Source organism: Pan paniscus, chromosome 1 (genome assembly GCF_029289425.2).
Source record: "Pan paniscus chromosome 1, NHGRI_mPanPan1-v2.0_pri, whole genome shotgun sequence".
Lineage (NCBI taxonomy): Eukaryota > Metazoa > Chordata > Mammalia > Primates > Hominidae > Pan > Pan paniscus.
In genome coordinates, this window is record NC_073249.2 from 14,766,852 (window position 1) to 14,783,322 (window position 16,471).

The 16,471-nt window shown below is 39.4% G+C and overlaps 1 protein-coding gene across 8 annotated transcripts in view; it reads left to right on the forward strand.

Moving 5' to 3' along the window:
• The window catches only part of TARBP1 (TAR (HIV-1) RNA binding protein 1), an 88,191-nt gene that overhangs the window by 44,814 nt on the left and 26,906 nt on the right, over positions 1-16,471 (forward strand). For 7 of the 8 annotated variants that reach the window (XR_008621621.2, XR_008621613.2, XR_008621616.2 and 4 more), the window contains exons 14-22: positions 377-538; positions 3,632-3,846; positions 4,253-4,514; positions 4,607-4,795; positions 6,157-6,347; positions 6,535-6,606; positions 8,130-8,250; positions 13,124-13,234; positions 15,704-15,853. Coding sequence is in view for 4 of the 8 variants with exons in the window: in XM_055101088.3 (XP_054957063.2) it covers positions 377-538; positions 3,632-3,846; positions 4,253-4,514; positions 4,607-4,795; positions 6,157-6,347; positions 6,535-6,606; positions 8,130-8,250; positions 13,124-13,234; positions 15,704-15,853 (1,473 nt within the window). In the remaining 4 variants the exon portion in view is untranslated. The remainder of the gene's footprint in view (positions 1-376; positions 539-3,631; positions 3,847-4,252; positions 4,515-4,606; positions 4,796-6,156; positions 6,348-6,534; positions 6,607-8,129; positions 8,251-13,123; positions 13,235-15,703; positions 15,854-16,471) is intronic. The other variant, XM_055101131.2, reaches the window with a different exon arrangement.

Consider the following 16,471-nt stretch of genomic DNA (forward strand, 5'->3'; position numbering starts at 1 on the left):
TTTTTGTAAACAGTGGAAGTAGTCATTGCTATTACCATTATCATTATTATTTATGATGTACTAGCCCTAGGGACAAAAGAATTGGTAGATGGTAATTTCTGCCATCTAAGGTCTCCCTCATAGGTAGGGAGACAGATGACTCAACTGTGAAATGCACCATAATTGTGCTGAATGCACAGGCTCTGTGTAAGCACAGAGAAGGAAGTCCTTAGCTCTGCGTGGGAGGTTATGGAAGGCTGCTTGGAGAAAAGAACTTATTTTCTCATCAGTGTCTTGTTGTGGTCCTTTAAGTAAACTTCTCCTGCCTGAAGGCTTGTGGTTTTGTGAAAATCATGGACCTTGCTTGTACCCTTAAGTGTTTTAATCCTTGTCTTAGGTTTCAGATCTGGATCGTTGCCATTTATACCTGATGGTGTTAACTGAGCTTATAAATCTGCATTTGAAGGTTGGGTGGAAAAGGGGTAACCCTATTTGGAGAGTTATTTCTCTTTTGAAAAATGCATCCATTCAGCATCTTCAAGAGATGGACAGTGGACAGGTAAGCCTCTTTGATTCAAGGTTTGTAGTTATCTTGAATAAGGCATACAGGGAATACATATTCAGTTCTTATACACTATTTTGATACCATACAAAGCGTTAACTAAAATTCAGTTTTAAAGTAGTACCCTCTAGTGATAAGATGTAGTTAAGATTGATACTTTTTGTTTTTTGGAGATGGAGTCTGGCTCTGTCACCCAGGCTGGGGTGCAGTGGTACCATCTTGGCTCACTGAAACCTCCACCTCCTGGGTTCAAGTGATTCTCCTGCCTCAGCCTCCTGAGTAACTGGGATTACAGGTGTGTGCCACCATGGCTGGCTAATTTTTCTATTTTTTAGTGGAGACGGGTTTTACCATGTTAACCAGGCTAGTCTCGAACTCCTGACCTCGTGATCCGCCCGCCTTGGCCTCCCAAAGTGCTGGGATTACAGGTGATACTCTTAATATAATATTAAACATATACGAGGCATCGATCTTAAAATCATTTAGATATAGACATTTCACCTGTACTAGGTCTTTTGCCCAAACCTGTCCAGTAAAGGACATTTTATAGTCTGACATCATTGCCCTCCATGCTTGGCTTCCTACCTCATTTTTCAGCCTAGCTGTCCACTGTCTTTCCCCCTCCTTCCCACAGTGCCGTGACGTTGCAGCCACTCTAGGCTACTTAGAGTTTTACAAATCACAAGCATGTGTCCTATCTTCCTCATGGAGGCTGTCATTCAGTCTGGTCCCTCCATGGAAAATGAGTGCCCTCTCCTCCAGCATATACTTGGCAGCATCTGGTCTCCCCTTTTATGGACCAGCTGGAATCTCTTTTCTCTTAGAGGTCTTCTTCGATTAGTATCTCTCTTTCATCTTCCTGTTGCTCTTTATGCCTCATTCATAGTGTGTATTTCCCATCTTTCTTGTTTTTGGAGTAATGTATGCATATATATCTTTTCCTATATATATATATTTTCGAACAGAGTCTCGCTCTGTCATCCAGACCGAGTGCAGTGGCGTGATCTTGGCTCACTGCAGTCTCAGCCTCCTGGGTTCAAGCAATTCTATCTCAACCTCCCGAGTAGCTGGGACTATAGGCGTGTGCCACCATGCCCAGCTAATTTTTGTATTTTTAGTAGAGATGGGGTTTTGCCATGTTGGCCAGGGTGGTCTCGAACTCCTGACTTCAAGCAATTTGCCTGCCTCAGCCTCCTGAAGTTCTGGGATTGTAGGTGTCAGCCACCGCACCTGGCCTCAAGGCTTTTTTTTTTTTTTGGAGACGGAGTTTCGCTCTCTTGCCAAGTCTGGAATGCAGTCGTGCAGTTGGCTCACTGCAACCTCGCCCCCCCAGGTTCAAGCGATTCTTCTGCCTCAGCCTCCCGAGTAGCTGGGATTGTAGGTGCCCGCCACCATGCCCGGCTAATTTTTGTGTTTTTAGTAGAGGTGGAGTTTCACCATATTGGCCAGGCTGGTTTCGAACTCCTGACCTAGGTGATCCACCCACCTCGGCCTCCCAAAGTGCTGGGATTACAGGCGTGAGCCACCACGTCTGGCCAAGGCATTTCTTAAACATGGCACACTAAGGCTTAGTAATGAAGAGCACAGGCTTTGGAGTTAGAGTTGCTGGGTTTGAATTCTGGCTTTATTTTTGCTGTGTGACCTACATTATTTAACCCCTCTGTGTCTCATTTACTGCACCTGCAAAATGGGGATTATAGAGTTGATGTGGGAATTAAAGAAAGCTCATTCATGTTAAGTCTTTAGAACTGTACCTGGCAGATAGACGGTCCTCAATAAAAGTTAGCCATTTTCACTTAACATGTGGTAAGTGTTTAATAAGTTGAACTCAATCAGTCTAACTAGTCCAGGCTACTAAGAAAAACAAAGAAGATACTCGATTGCTTTAATAATTTAATTCTAGGAGGAAATGATAAAGACGATGATTAATATTTCAGCATCCTGTCTAGTACCTATTAGTCTGTTAGTGTTATGAAAGAACATTGTGAGTTCTAAATATACAACCAAACCATGAACCATGCCACAGTAACTCTTATTCTTAAAAATCAGCTTCCTTTAGTAATTCACTGAATTACATTAAGGTTAGCAGGGAGGATAGTTGGCTCAAAGGTAACACTAAATTCTATTTCATATGTTGGCAGTGTTGATATGTAAAATTTTTCTGTAGAGATGGTTGATTTATTTTTGGAGAGTGAGAGAGGGGTATGGAATAAGTAGAAATTTCCTTTCTGATACAGACATTACTGGTTGGCAGTATTTGAGGGAACTGCTGTAATCTCTCAGTGCTGTTGTTTTCTGTGTCTGACTTCTTGCCTGCACTCCTAGCTTGGTGAGAGATTGTCGATTTTCTCTTTAAGTATAGACCAGGTTGTCTTGGCTACCCTCCTTTCCTATGTGTAGAGTTCCAAGTGTTTTACATGCAGTAACCCATTTGCTTAATCTTCACAATAACCCCGTGAAGTAGATTCTGTTACTGTCCCCATTTTACAGATGAGAAAACTAAGGTGTAGTATGTCTACACTCATACTGGTAGTAGCATAGAGCTAGGATTCAGACCTGGACTTTGTGGTTCCTGAGTCCAGCTCTTAACTGCTGGACTACGTGACTTCTCCAAAAGTAGCGTGCAGCTGATAGAAGGAATTATTTGTAACCTGGAGCCTTTTATTTTTTTTTTAACATGTTTCAGCAGACAGTTAAAATAAGGCTCACCCATAGGAATGCTGCATGCAGATGTGTATGCGAGTAGGAGAAAGGTCAAGAAGGACTTACACACAGCTTTGGGTTCTGTACGTAGCGAATCTGTCATGTACTAGTTCCAGGTACCTGTTTACCAGATGAAAAGATGCCATTGTTGTCTTAATCTAAATTGCTGAGTTCTTATTGCTACTTTAAAATTGTTCACTGCCAATCTGTAGAGAAGTAGAGGAAGTGAATGATGTGTATTGGATTTCCTTTTATTTCTCCTGATATTCAGGAGCAGGCAGGAAGAGGGAAAAGGAGAGCTTGAGCTTTCCAGAGACTGGCAACTGAGGTCATTACTGATTAAGACTTGCGCATATTAAATAAAACATTGTCACATTTCCTTTTCAGGAGCCAACAGTTGGAAGTCAGATTCAGAGAGTAGTGAGCATGGCTGCCTTGGCCATGGTGTGTGAGGCCATAGACCAGAAGCCTGAGCTGCAGCTGGACTCTCTCCATGCTGGGCCCCTGGAAAGCTTCCTTTCCTCTCTTCAGCTCAATCAGACGCTGCAGAAGCCCCACGCAGAGGAGCAGAGCAGTTATGCTCACCCCTCGGAGTGCAGCAGGTACAGGGAAGGTTAAGGCTTAAAAATCCATTTCTGTTGTTGTCATCGTGAGTTCATGATTGCCCAACATGGCTTATAAAGTTATAGAATTTTGGGGCTGAAGCTCCATTCAGGATGAAAGTGTGGTATAACATTATTCATCTCTGTTACTGGAGACTTGCTGACTTTTCTGCATCTAGTTTTCACTGAATCATTTAAGATGAGCAAAAGTACCTACTTTCAGAGAAGTTAGAAAGTTAAGGTTTATGTGGTTTCCTTAGTTTTTGGTAGATAGGCTGTTTGATAATGACCATTTATATCTGTACACTGCCCCCCGCCCACCTTTAGAAAGGATAGTGTGCTACGTGCAAAAGACGTGGAGGCAAATTGGGGAAGTATGGCCTAGTAACTTTATTTTTTATTTCAGTGTTTTGGAAGAATCGTCATCTTCCCAAGGATGGGGAAAAATAGTTGCACAATATATTCATGATCAATGGGTGTGCCTCTCTTTCCTGTTGAAAAAATATCACACCCTTATACCAACCACAGGGAGTGAAATTCTGGAACCGTTTCTACCTGCCGTTCAGATGCCAATAAGGACTTTGCAGTCTGCACTAGAAGCCCTCACAGTTCTTTCTTCTGATCAAGTTTTACCAGTGTTCCATTGCTTGAAAGTGTTGGTTCCCAAGGTAAGATAGAGTGAAACATGAATTGAGCAGTAACTATAGGAGTGGCAATCAAGTTTTTGAAATAAGTATGTATTTTTTTTTTTTCCTACCAGCTTCTGACTTCCTCTGAATCACTCTGCATAGAGTCTTTTGACATGGCTTGGAAAATTATATCTTCTTTAAGCAACACTCAGCTGATATTCTGGCCTAATTTAAAAGCTTTTGTTCAGTTTGTTTTTGATAACAAAGTTCTTACCATTGCTGCCAAAATCAAGGGCCAGGCATATTTCAAAATAAAAGAGGTAACTAACTTTCTTTTCTTTTTGCTTTTCTTTTCATGTATGTGAGCTTCAGCACATGAGGAACATGAGAGTTGTATTCACAATTAGATTTTTGGCTCTTTACTTCAGTCAAAAATATTTTTGAACCTTCTTAAATATCAAGAGTAAGAATGAGAAAATCTGACAGATGTAGAAGAGAAGGTACAAAACGGTAGCCTGGAGCCACATCTGCCTCAGAAACGGTTTGTTTGGTTCATACAGTGTTTAAAATTTTGATTACCTGGCAACTTTTAATTGTTGGGAAATCTGGCCAGGCGGGGTGGCTCATGCCTGTGATCCCACCACTTTGAGAGGCCGAGGCGGGCGGATCACCTGAGGTCAGGAGCTCGAGACAAGCCTGGCCAACGTGGCAAAACCCCGTCTTTACTAAAAATACAAAAATTAGCCAGGTGTGGTGGCGCACGCCTGTAATCCCAGCTACTCAGGAGGTTGAGGCAGGAGAATTGCTTGAACCCAGGAGGCGGTGGTTGCAGTGAGCTGACATCACGCCACTGCACTCCAGCCTGGGCAACAGAGCAAGACTCCATCTCAAAAAAAAAAAAAGTTGGGAAATCTGTATGAAAAACTGGATTTCTTGGAAATGAGGTAATCTAGCAACACTGGTCATTCTTCCGTGACAATGTAATTGATTGCTGGGTTGAGTAGGAGTTGGCATGCTCTTTCCACAATCAGTCTCATTTCACCCGGATACTTGAAGGCAAATGTCAGGCGCCATTTGTCATTGCACTTTGGCTGAGGTTTTTTTTGTGTGTGTGTAGAGAAATATTTTTCTGACTGTAACCCTTATCAAAAGGTCTTGCTGGTTTCTGGAGGTATTTTCATTTGCAGCCACTGAGATAGGAACATACCAAGGTGGAGTTCCAGTGTACCTCCTGATCCCCAGGGGAACAGGGAGAGTCAGATTCCGTTATTTCTCTGCAGCCCTGTGCTGCCTTTCTTGGTCCTTTTCTGCCCCACAGTACATAGTTAGAGACGCTGGTCTTTGCTGCCTCAGCCAAAGGAAGGCCACTGGCAAAATGCAAACAAAGGAAGCTGAATGTGTGTGGGGTGAGGTGTTTTTCCTCTTTGATTCTACTGCTTTGGCAGTTGTTTCTCTTGAAGAGTCCTGGATGAATATCACTATCAGTAAAATTTTATTTATTTTTATTATCAAGAGATGAAATAGCATTCTCTGATTATTGATCATCTTGCAAAGTTATTCTAACAGTAATGAATTTAACAGTTTTTAGACTGTTCATGATTATGTTGAAACTCAGTTTTTAGCAGCACTGATTTTTTAAAAACTAAATCAAGGATAAAATGACCGTTGTATTTTATTCCAGATTATGTACAAGATAATTGAAATGTCTGCTATAAAGACTGGAGTCTTCAATACACTGATAAGTTACTGCTGTCAGTCTTGGGTAGTGTCTGCTTCAAATGTGTCCCAAGGATCTTTATCAAGTGCTAAAAATTATAGCGAACTTATCCTTGAGGCTTGTATATTTGGAACTGTGTTTAGGCGTGATCAAAGGTAAAAGATGCTATTATTTCAACTGGTCATAACTTGTATTAAGTGCCTACTTGGGTATAGAATTATGTCTTTGTTTTGAGGCTTTCAATTAAAAGAATATAAATTATTAGTTAACTTTAACCTTGGGGATTTAATTTTTTTTCTATTTAAAACCTGTTGTTCTTTGTCAAATGTTTTTTATGGAAAGACTTGTTCAGGATGTACAGACCTTCATAGAAAACCTTGGACATGACTGTGCGGCAAATATTGTTATGGAAAAGTAAGTATGGTAGATTTTCTCTGTCTTCACATAAATGAGATATTAAAAATTTAACATCATATGACAAACATTCTGTACTTGCTAAATTTAATAAGTGACATCTAAAATATTAATAAGATGGGATGAGCCTTTAAAAGTATGTTAGAAATTATAGTCCCTTGCTAATATATTGTCTTTACATCTTTCAGTATTCACTAGAATTTGATAAAATTTTAAAAGTTTTTAGTGCAGACTCCAGCGTAAACAAAGAAATGACTATGGAGAGCTTAAAGCCCCGTCTTTCTTTTGCGGGGATGGGATGATTATCAGCCCAGACACTTTATTCTCCAGTCCTTTTTTTTGGCAGTAAAGTTTAATATGAAATTAAAATTCACCATTTAACAAGTTGGTATGTTACACACAAAAATAGAATTACTCTTGGAACAGACTCTAAAGTTTTTGGTTTTTTAAAAACTCTTTATTGAAGTATGATTGACATGTAAAAAGCTGTACATAGTTAATGTGTACAACTTGATGAGTGTGGGGATAGGCCCTAAAGTTTTGATTTCTGGGATAAAACTATTTATCTAACCACTGAATTAATTTTTTTGGAGCTTGTCAAATAGCTTTTTTTCAAGTTTTATTTTTTCACATGGCTTTCAAAAATGTGTATGTGTGTTTATAGAGATGATTAAAATAGCATTGTATCATTCACTCTAATTTTAGAGTTTAGGACATCAAATGATTATAATATTTAGTTATCATAAAGTATTTATTATTCTGAAAGTCCTAACCATGTTGTAAATCATCTGTCACTTCTCATGAAAGATATACATTTTTTTCATTGTTTTTAGTTATTTTTTCTTGGCTGGCTTAGTGTGGCAATAAAAGTCAATTTTTCTAGTTGGTGGTTGCCAAATAATTTGATTTTGATTTCTACTAGGCAGTTACTTTGTTGTTAAATTAAAATATTTATTCACATTATAACAATTATAATGGAATGTGAACAATTATAATGGAATGTGACGATTTCACTTAATTTATCTTTCCACATTTGGCTACTGAAAATGCCGGGTGTTGAGAGCGCACAGTGCTTCCTGAGTTTGCCCCTCAGTTGGAGAATGTGCACCGATAGTGCGTGGTAGAGACAGGCCATTGACGTGTTTGATGTGTATCATGCCCCTGAGTGAATGGAGGTATCTGTGGTCCTCTTTCAGGGATAGGCTCATGAGCTGTGTGATCTGTTTTGTCCACAGATAAGGTATTATTGAACTAGGTTCAGCAGCGTGTGCATTGATTCTCCAGAAATCTGAATGAATTTGTGCTCATTCATACTTTCTGTATAGACCCTCCTTGTAATATATTCATTTGTTATCTTCTGTTATCTATTCTAAATTAAAAAGTATTGTCATTAAGTATGGACCTACTTAATTTTAGAAAACTTTGAGAGGTTTTGATCATGTAATGATATTTGAAACTAATATTTGATGTTATTTTTCTGTTTTCAAAATGTATTAACATAATTTATCATTTAATTTTTTTAGTACTAAGAGAGAAGACCATTATGTGAGAATTTGTGCTGTCAAATTCCTGTGTTTATTAGATGGCTCCAATATGTCCCACAAGTTGTTTATGGAGGATCTTGCAATCAAGCTATTAGATAAAGTAAGTGTATTTTACTTTAAATTATCTTTGTTTTTAACAGTCAGAGGTCAACATTTGCTCTTTATGTTGCTAGAATATGTACTTCTAAATATCTTTTGTCAGGAGAAAACACAAAATTTATGTTCTGTATTTTTAATTCAGTCTTGATTAGGGCTGGTCACACTGTGGCTCACGCCTGTAATCCTAGCACTTTGGGAGGCTGAGGCAGCAGAATTGCTTGAGGCCAGGAGTTTGCGACCAGCTGGGGCAACATAGTGAGACCTTGTCTCTACAAAAAGAAAAAAAAGAAAAAAAATCTTGGTTAGTAATTGTCCAACTCAAGTTTGGTTTTAGAGAACAATAATGGTAATTTTTTCGTGTACCATCTGTACTTCACTCTGTATTTTCCAGTGCCAGTCAAACCCGGTTACGTTTTTTGTTTGTTTGTTTTTTCTTTTTCTGAGACAGAGTCTTGCTCTGTCGCCCAGGCTGGAGTGCAATGGCATGATCTCAGATCTCGGCTCACTGCAACCTCCGCCTCCCAGGTTTAAGTGATTCTCCTGCCTCAGCCACCCGAGTAGCTGGGATTACAGGCATCCACCACTATGCCCAGCGAATTTTTTTTTTTTTTTTGAGATGGAGTTTCGCTCTTGTTGTCCAGGCTGGAGTGCGAAGGTGCGATCTTGGCTCATTGCAACCTCTGCCTCCCGGATTCAGGTGATTCTCCTGCCTCAGCCTCCCGAGTAGCTGGGACTACAGACATGCGCCACCATGCCCGGCTAATTTTGTATTTTTAGTAGAGACGGGGTTTCTCCATGTTGGTCAGGCTGGTCTCGAACTCCCGACCTCAGGTGATCCACCCTCCTTGGCCTCCCAGAGTGCTGGGATTACAGGCATGAGCCACTGTGCCTGGCCTAATTTTTGTATTTTTAGCAGAGACAGGGTTTCACCATGTTGGCCAGAATGGTCTCGAACTCCTGGCCTCAAGTGATCCTCTTGCCTTGGCCTCCCAAAGTGCTGGGATTAGAGGTGTGAGCTACTGTGCTTGGTCCCAGTTATGTTTAGAGTACTATATTCATATATGGCTTTCTGTAAGAAATGGAATGAAAAAGTAAAAACTGAGAAAATGGCATCAAATGTTAGGAATTGATTGCTGTGATTTGAGAGCCCGTGAAAGATTACCCCAGGATTTGCTTCCATTGTAATATATTGTTATTTCTAGATCTGGGTGTGTGATGTTTGTCTAAGATTGATGAAAATTCCTTATTTATTCAGATAAAAACAATGCAGTTAGGTTGTTTTTGAGCCTGCAAAATCATTTCTAAATGAACACTCTAGTGTCTGAAGAACAGGTTTAATAAATCTGGGGACAAGTTAGATAGGAAGGGTTAGAGTTGAGCATGGTGCTCTGTTCCCCATGTAATGTTTAAATGACAGATACAGTTACCTGTCATTTAAAGCCGAGGTCAGCGGAGTGCCTGGTCTGCTTTCTGACCTTGGTGTGGATGTATGAATGACTACAGAACTCATGGAAGTCCCTCTGTTAAAACAGGAGTATTCATCATACTTTTATTTTCTGAAGGTAGCAGGTCAGCTTTATTATATAAAACCTTGGAAATATTTTTTATGCAACAATTCCCTCTCTGTAGTGTTGGAGTCAAGGAAGATGTTCCAGAGGAAATAGTATGTTATTGGTTTTCTAAAAGATGAGTAGAGTTTAAAGTGATAGGAGCTGGGTATGGGTATTCTATCAGAACAAAAATACATGTTATAATATATATTTAGCTATTTAGATAAGGGGTCAGGGCTAGACATGGTGGCTCACGCCTGTAATCCTAGCACTTTGGGAGGCCAAGGCAGGAGGATTGCTTGAGGTCAGTAGTTTGAAACCAGCCTGGGCAATACAGTGAGTGAGACTACGTCTCTAAAAAAAAAAAAAAAAAAAAAAAAAAATTCAGAAAAAAAGAGAGAGGGGTCAGGAGGGTCTAATCAGGTGACATTTGGGCCGAGCTCTGGATGAATTAAGGAGGACACCTGGAGAGGATGCTGTCCGGAGACCAAGCGAGGAAAGGTAGTGCTGCGTGGAGGACGAGGAGGTTGCAGGCCGGCTGTTGGATTCAGCTGTCTTGGTCACCTCGACAAAGGCGTTTCATGGTGGGATGAGAATCTAAGTAGAAACAGTTCAGAAGAAAATGGGAGTTTAGTGAGTGGAGACAGTGAGTATAGAGTCTCTTAGGAGTTTGCCCTAGAAAAGGGGGAATAAAAGGGGTCGTTCCTGGAGGGGAACCTGGAGTTAAAGAAGGGGCTTTTTAAAGATGGGAGATAATTAGAGCATGTTTGTATGTTGAAGGAAGTGGTGCAGTAGAGAGGGAAAAATGACAGGGAGAGGCCAGCAATAATCACATAGGCAAAATACTAGCCAGTCATACCCACTGGGATGGCTATCAAGAAAACAAACTAAAAATAATGAGCATTGGTGAGGATGTAGCAAAATTGGAGCCCTCCTGCATCACTAATGGGAATACAGAACGGTGCAGCTGCTTTGGAAAACGGACTAGAAAAAGCAGAATTCTTGTCTAGAGCAGTAATTCTTAAAGTGTGGTCTCTGGATCAGCAGCGTCAGCATCCCTGGGAACTTGTTAGAAATGCATATTCCTAGGCCCTGCCCCCAGTCTACAGAATCAGAAGCTCTGCGGGTGGTGCCCAGCACTCTGTTTTAATGAGCCCTTGTGATTCTGGAGCTGATACAGTTTAAGAACTATTGGTCTAGCAATAATGAAGGCCCAGATACAGCTGGAATACATATTTTTAAATGTTTAATTTTTGTGGGTCTATAGTAGGTGTATACATTTATGGGGTGTATGAGATATTTTGATATAGGCATACAATGTGTATTAATTACATCAGGTAAATGAGATATGTCACCTCAAGCATTTATGCTTTATGTTACAAACAATCCAGTTATACTGTTAGTTATTTTAAAATGTACAATAACTTACTGTAGACTGTAGCCACCCTGTTATACTATCAAATACTAGATCTTATTCATTCTAAGTATATTTTTATACTCATTAGCCATCCCCACACCCTCCCACTACCACCACTACCCCTCCCGGCCTCTGTGGCAACCATCATTCTATTTTCTATCTCCATGAGTTCAATTGTTTTATTTTTTAGCTCCCACAAATAAGTGAAAACATGCGAAGTTTGTCTTTTTGTGCCTGGCTTATTTCACTGAACATAATGACCTCCAGTTCCATCCGTGTTGTTGCAGATGACAGGATCTCATTCTTTTTTATGGCCAAATAGTACTCCTACTCCATTGTGTGGAATACATATTTTTAATGAAGTCAGTTGTGGCTGGTGATTTTTATTTTCTTCAGTAGTACCTGGCCATGAGTTAAACAGACTAGTAGAGAAAAGATATTCTGAGTAAAGGAGCACACTGAGTGGAACAAGCAGAAAGACAGAAGAAGATTTTGAGCTGAAAGGGAATTTTAGAATTCTCAACTTCCAGTTGAGGGTGGTGACTTGGTGAGGTCCTAAGGGCAGCTTTCTTGACATGAAGATGCTTCTTCTGAATGCATGAATGATCCACTCTACTGATTCCATTTTTAGTTGCATTGAGGTTGAGCAGTATGTGAAACCTAAACACACCTATATCAGAAGAAAATTCTTAACAGAAATTATATAGAGATTATGAGATTTTAAACAGCATTGGAGTCATTAAAATCTATATTAATTTAGCTATTGTCATGAAACTTTATATACACTAAAATGCAGAGAACGAGATTATGGAAGAAGAAAGGTCAGAGAAGTTATGAAGTAGATGAGGATCATCTACACTATGTGAAAATGGTTTTGGAGGTGGTGAATGACTTTTCACCTTTAAGACATTTGAGAATGTTGACATACTCTTCAGTGCCATCTTGCTTTATGGCCAAAGCACTAATAGTTATGGTGATAAAAGCAAACCTTGCAGCTGGCTGAATTTAGGCGGCACAAGCCATGAAAAGCCAGAGAGAGCTCTCTGTTACTAGGAAAGGCTCAGTGCTGCCATTTTCTTGTGTCTAGAGACACGTCATGCGTAGAGATGCCTTGCACTGTCCGTGTACTGGGGTGGCTTCTTAGTGGTGTTTGCATCAGATTGTAGATACCAGTATTCCAAATGTGAATATGACACGGGGGCACAAGGTGAGAAGTGCCTGTGAGGTACATGGTAGTATGTGGCAATATATGTCCAGTATCTCAATCTCTTTTCGCCCCTGGAACCCATAGCTCCCAGTTTTTTGGCCCTCTTCTAATTTTAAAAACACTTAGCCAGGCGCCATGGCTCATGCCTGTAATCCTAGCACTTTGGGAGGCTGAGGCGGGTGGATCACCTGAGATCAGGAGCTCGAGGCCAGCCTGGCCAACATGGTGAAACCCCATCTCTACTAAAAATACAGAAGTTAGCCAGGTGTGGTGGCGGGCGCCTGTAGTCCCAGCTACTCGGGAGGCTGAGGCAGGAGAATTGCTGGAACCCGGGAGGCGGAGGTTGCAGTGAGCTGAGATCACGCCACTGCACTCCAGCCTGGGCAACAGAGTGAGACTCCATCTCAAAAAAGAAAACAAACAAACAAAAAACATGTAAGTTAAAAGCAACTAAGTTCAGTGTTTGAAGTGTTTTATTTAAAAAATTTTTTATTTTTCTTACTCACGCAGCCCAAAATGTCAATGTTTGAAATATTTTAAGGTGCCATTCTTTTTCTCATCCTCCTAACTGCTTTTTGGGGGAACAAAAAGACCCTGTGCCTAATTTAAGCCTCTTACATTTCAAGTTGTCATTGATTTTTTCATTAATCACAAATTCAATAGATAATTTAATGTTGACTCCCTCCCTTCTCCTTTCCAGGATGAATTAGTGTCCAAGTCCAAAAAACGCTACTATGTGAATTCTCTACAGCACAGAGTGAAAAACCGAGTGTGGCAGACTCTGCTGGTACTTTTCCCTAGACTTGATCAGGTATCATATTTTTATTATATTTGTACCTTTGAAGCATATGATTTCATGACTGAACTATTTTGCAGAAACTATCATATACTATTTTAAAATTGAAAAAGATAATGTTTAGAATTCTACAGTTCTTAAAATTGAAGTTATTCAAAAGTTTGTATTAACAGAGAGAATACCAAGGCAATTAGGTATTGTAGAAATAAGTTAGAAGTGGGTTTACATGGCCCCATTTAATATTTTTTCCCTTCGGTGTTTTAATGTGACATTTTAACTGTTTAAAGTCTGATTTGCCATTTGATTAGAAAATGCAAATACTTAACTCCTAATTTTCTGTAGCTACGTTATTTTGGAGTGTTACACTGTTTTGGATTATCTGTACTGTAGAAACCAGGCAAATTGTATCATTTGGGATGGGAATATTGTTTCACATGGTGGATTTCCTTGCCCTTAACTTCATGAATAGTGTGACCATACAAACCAGCTAAGGAAAGGCCAGGTATCTTACAACAAAGTATCTTTATCCAAAGTTCCCTTTTCTTCCCTGAGGAGGCAAGAAACAGTTGAATGGACGATCTGATTTTTCTAACCATCTTTGCCTAATATTCCTGTTGAGAAAATAGATCATCATTATGAGAAAGTGATGGTATATAACTCATGCAATTTTTAAAAACAGTTTTAAATGCAAAAAACATCTTTCAGACATGAAAATTTCCTACTGTCCTCCCTACCTTCTTTTAAATGTGTGAGAGAATTACAAATATATATACTAGCCTCTTTCTTTACAATCTTATGAAGTCTTATATCTGTGAGAGAGAAATAGTAACAGTGTAAGTATATCAGTATATTCAAATAAAACTATTTGGAATAATTTAAGAGGAAATAGCTAAAAGAATTGCTTCTGGGGAGTAGTTTTGATGGATGTGGGGGGTGGGGGAGGTTGCTATTTTTCATCATAGGTCTTTTAGTATTATTTGATTTAAAGTATGTCATTAAACATAAGGATGCATTAAAAAAGGAAACATTTTAGAAATGCTCAACTAGATTACTGAGAGCATTTTTTTCTTAGGGTGGAGAGGGTCTCCTAGAGAGAAGGGTAATGTTGGAGAGGGTGGGGAAATGTCTGAGCGGGCACACCTGCAAGGAAAAGGAAAGCTAGCAGTCTGTTATGGAGCTCAGAGTTGTAAACTGTTATATCTTATGGTTTTGTTTAACCTTCATAATAGTCTTCCAAGGTAGGCCATACATATTCTCATTTTGCCTCTAAGAGCACTGCAGTTGAGAGAGGTTAGGTGTCCTGCCTGAGAGGTTACACAGCTAGTGGCGAAAGATAGAGGTGGAATTCAAAATCAAGCCTAACTACAAAATGTATGCTCCACTTTATGACACTATCTCAGGGCTTAAAATGAGCCCTTCTGCTCTTTTTCTACTAAGTAGAAATTCGTGTAAGATAGATTTTTCTTCTTTAAAATAAAGACATGTACATAATACATGTTACTTTTATTTTATTTTATTTTTATTTTTATTTTTTTTGAGACGGAGTCTTGCTCTTTTACCCAGGCTGGAGTGCAGTGGCACGATCTCGGCTCACTGCAGGCTCCGCCTCCCAGGGTTCACGCCATTCTCCTGCCTCAGCCTCCCACGTAGCTGGGACTACAGGCGCCCACCACCTCGCCCGGCTAATTTTTTGTATTTTTAGTAGAGACGGGGTTTCACCGTGTTAGCCAGGCTGGTCTCGATCTCCTGACCTTGTGATCCGCCCACCTCGGCCTCCCAAAGTGCTGGGATTACAGGCGTGAGCCACCGTGCCCGGCCAATACATATTACTTTTATATGCTTATATAAGTAGATATTGTTTTTCACCTGCTGCTTAGATAGGTTCCGTCCCCCGATGGAAATACAGTTTTGAAGAGGAGAGGTTGGAAGAGGGAAAGATGATTTTGGAGCTCAAGGTCTTAGCCAGAGAACAGTGCGGTAGTTGTGGGCCAACACAGACCATGAGGGCAGGAGGACGACGAGCCTGAACAGAGGGCTCAGTGGCCCAAGACCTGCCCCTCTGGGATGCTGTTTCCCGCCTGCTGACTTCAGTCTCTGTACCATCCCTTGTTACAAGGTTTAAGCCCTGGCATCTTGGCAAATCTCGATTTGCTTGATTTGAACCTGAATTCTTCCACTTACTAGGTATGTGACTTTGGGAAGGTTATTCAGCTTTTCTGAGTCATTTCCTTTCCCTGTAAAAATACAGGTGATGAATAACCTTCCTTATAGATAGAACTGATGTCCAGGTAAATTATAAAGTACTGAATGAAGGTACTTCATCATTATATTTTAATCAGTAGTTTTTAGAGTCTTTGCTCGGAGAGTTGTAGATCCAATAAATTACTTATGATAAAAACTTTAAGCTATTTTATTTTAAATGGAGATTATTTTTAAATTAAAATGAATAACTGTAACTGTTTAATTGTGAACTTTTTTTCTCAGAATTTCTTGAATGGAATTATTGACAGGATTTTCCAGGCTGGTTTCACCAACAATCAAGCATCCATAAAATATTTTATAGAATGGATTATTATATTGATTCTTCATAAATTCCCTCAATTTCTTCCAAAGTTCTGGGATTGTTTTTCTTATGTAAGTAAAGAATATTTTTTATATATTTTTAAACCAAGACATGATTTTGATAATGCTGGGAGATTTGTTTCACTTAAATAGTTGTTTTTGACTCTCAGTTGCCCTATTGTATTGACATCATAAGTTATGTTTTGCAAGATCTGAATTAATTCAGAAGACAGAAATCCCTGGCATTCATTTTGAATATTTCATAGTTTTTGAGAGCTGTTCTATTCAACAAAATAAAGATGGAAAAGGCATTTGTCATTAAGAAGTAAGGGAAATAGGTGCATTCCGTATTCTTATTTACCAAGCAATGTCTTTGTTTGATCTTAGAAATATGAACGATGAGGAATTAATTGCATTCCTTAAAATTGAAAAAAAGGTTTTGGGAGATTTCAAACATAACGTAGAAAGAATAGAAGTAATATCAGTTCATTTCCTTTCTTGTTTCATCTGTACCCTCACACACTCCCCTAATCGCTTTCCAACTTTTCTCATATATTGAAAATCATTTTTAAGGAATTGATACTAAAATTAGTGATAGAGTTTATCATTGCTGGCTTCCTGACAAAGAGCAAAAATTGTTTCCAAGAATCAGTTCTAAATCTGGAATGCTTTCTTTTGGTTTCCAAATTC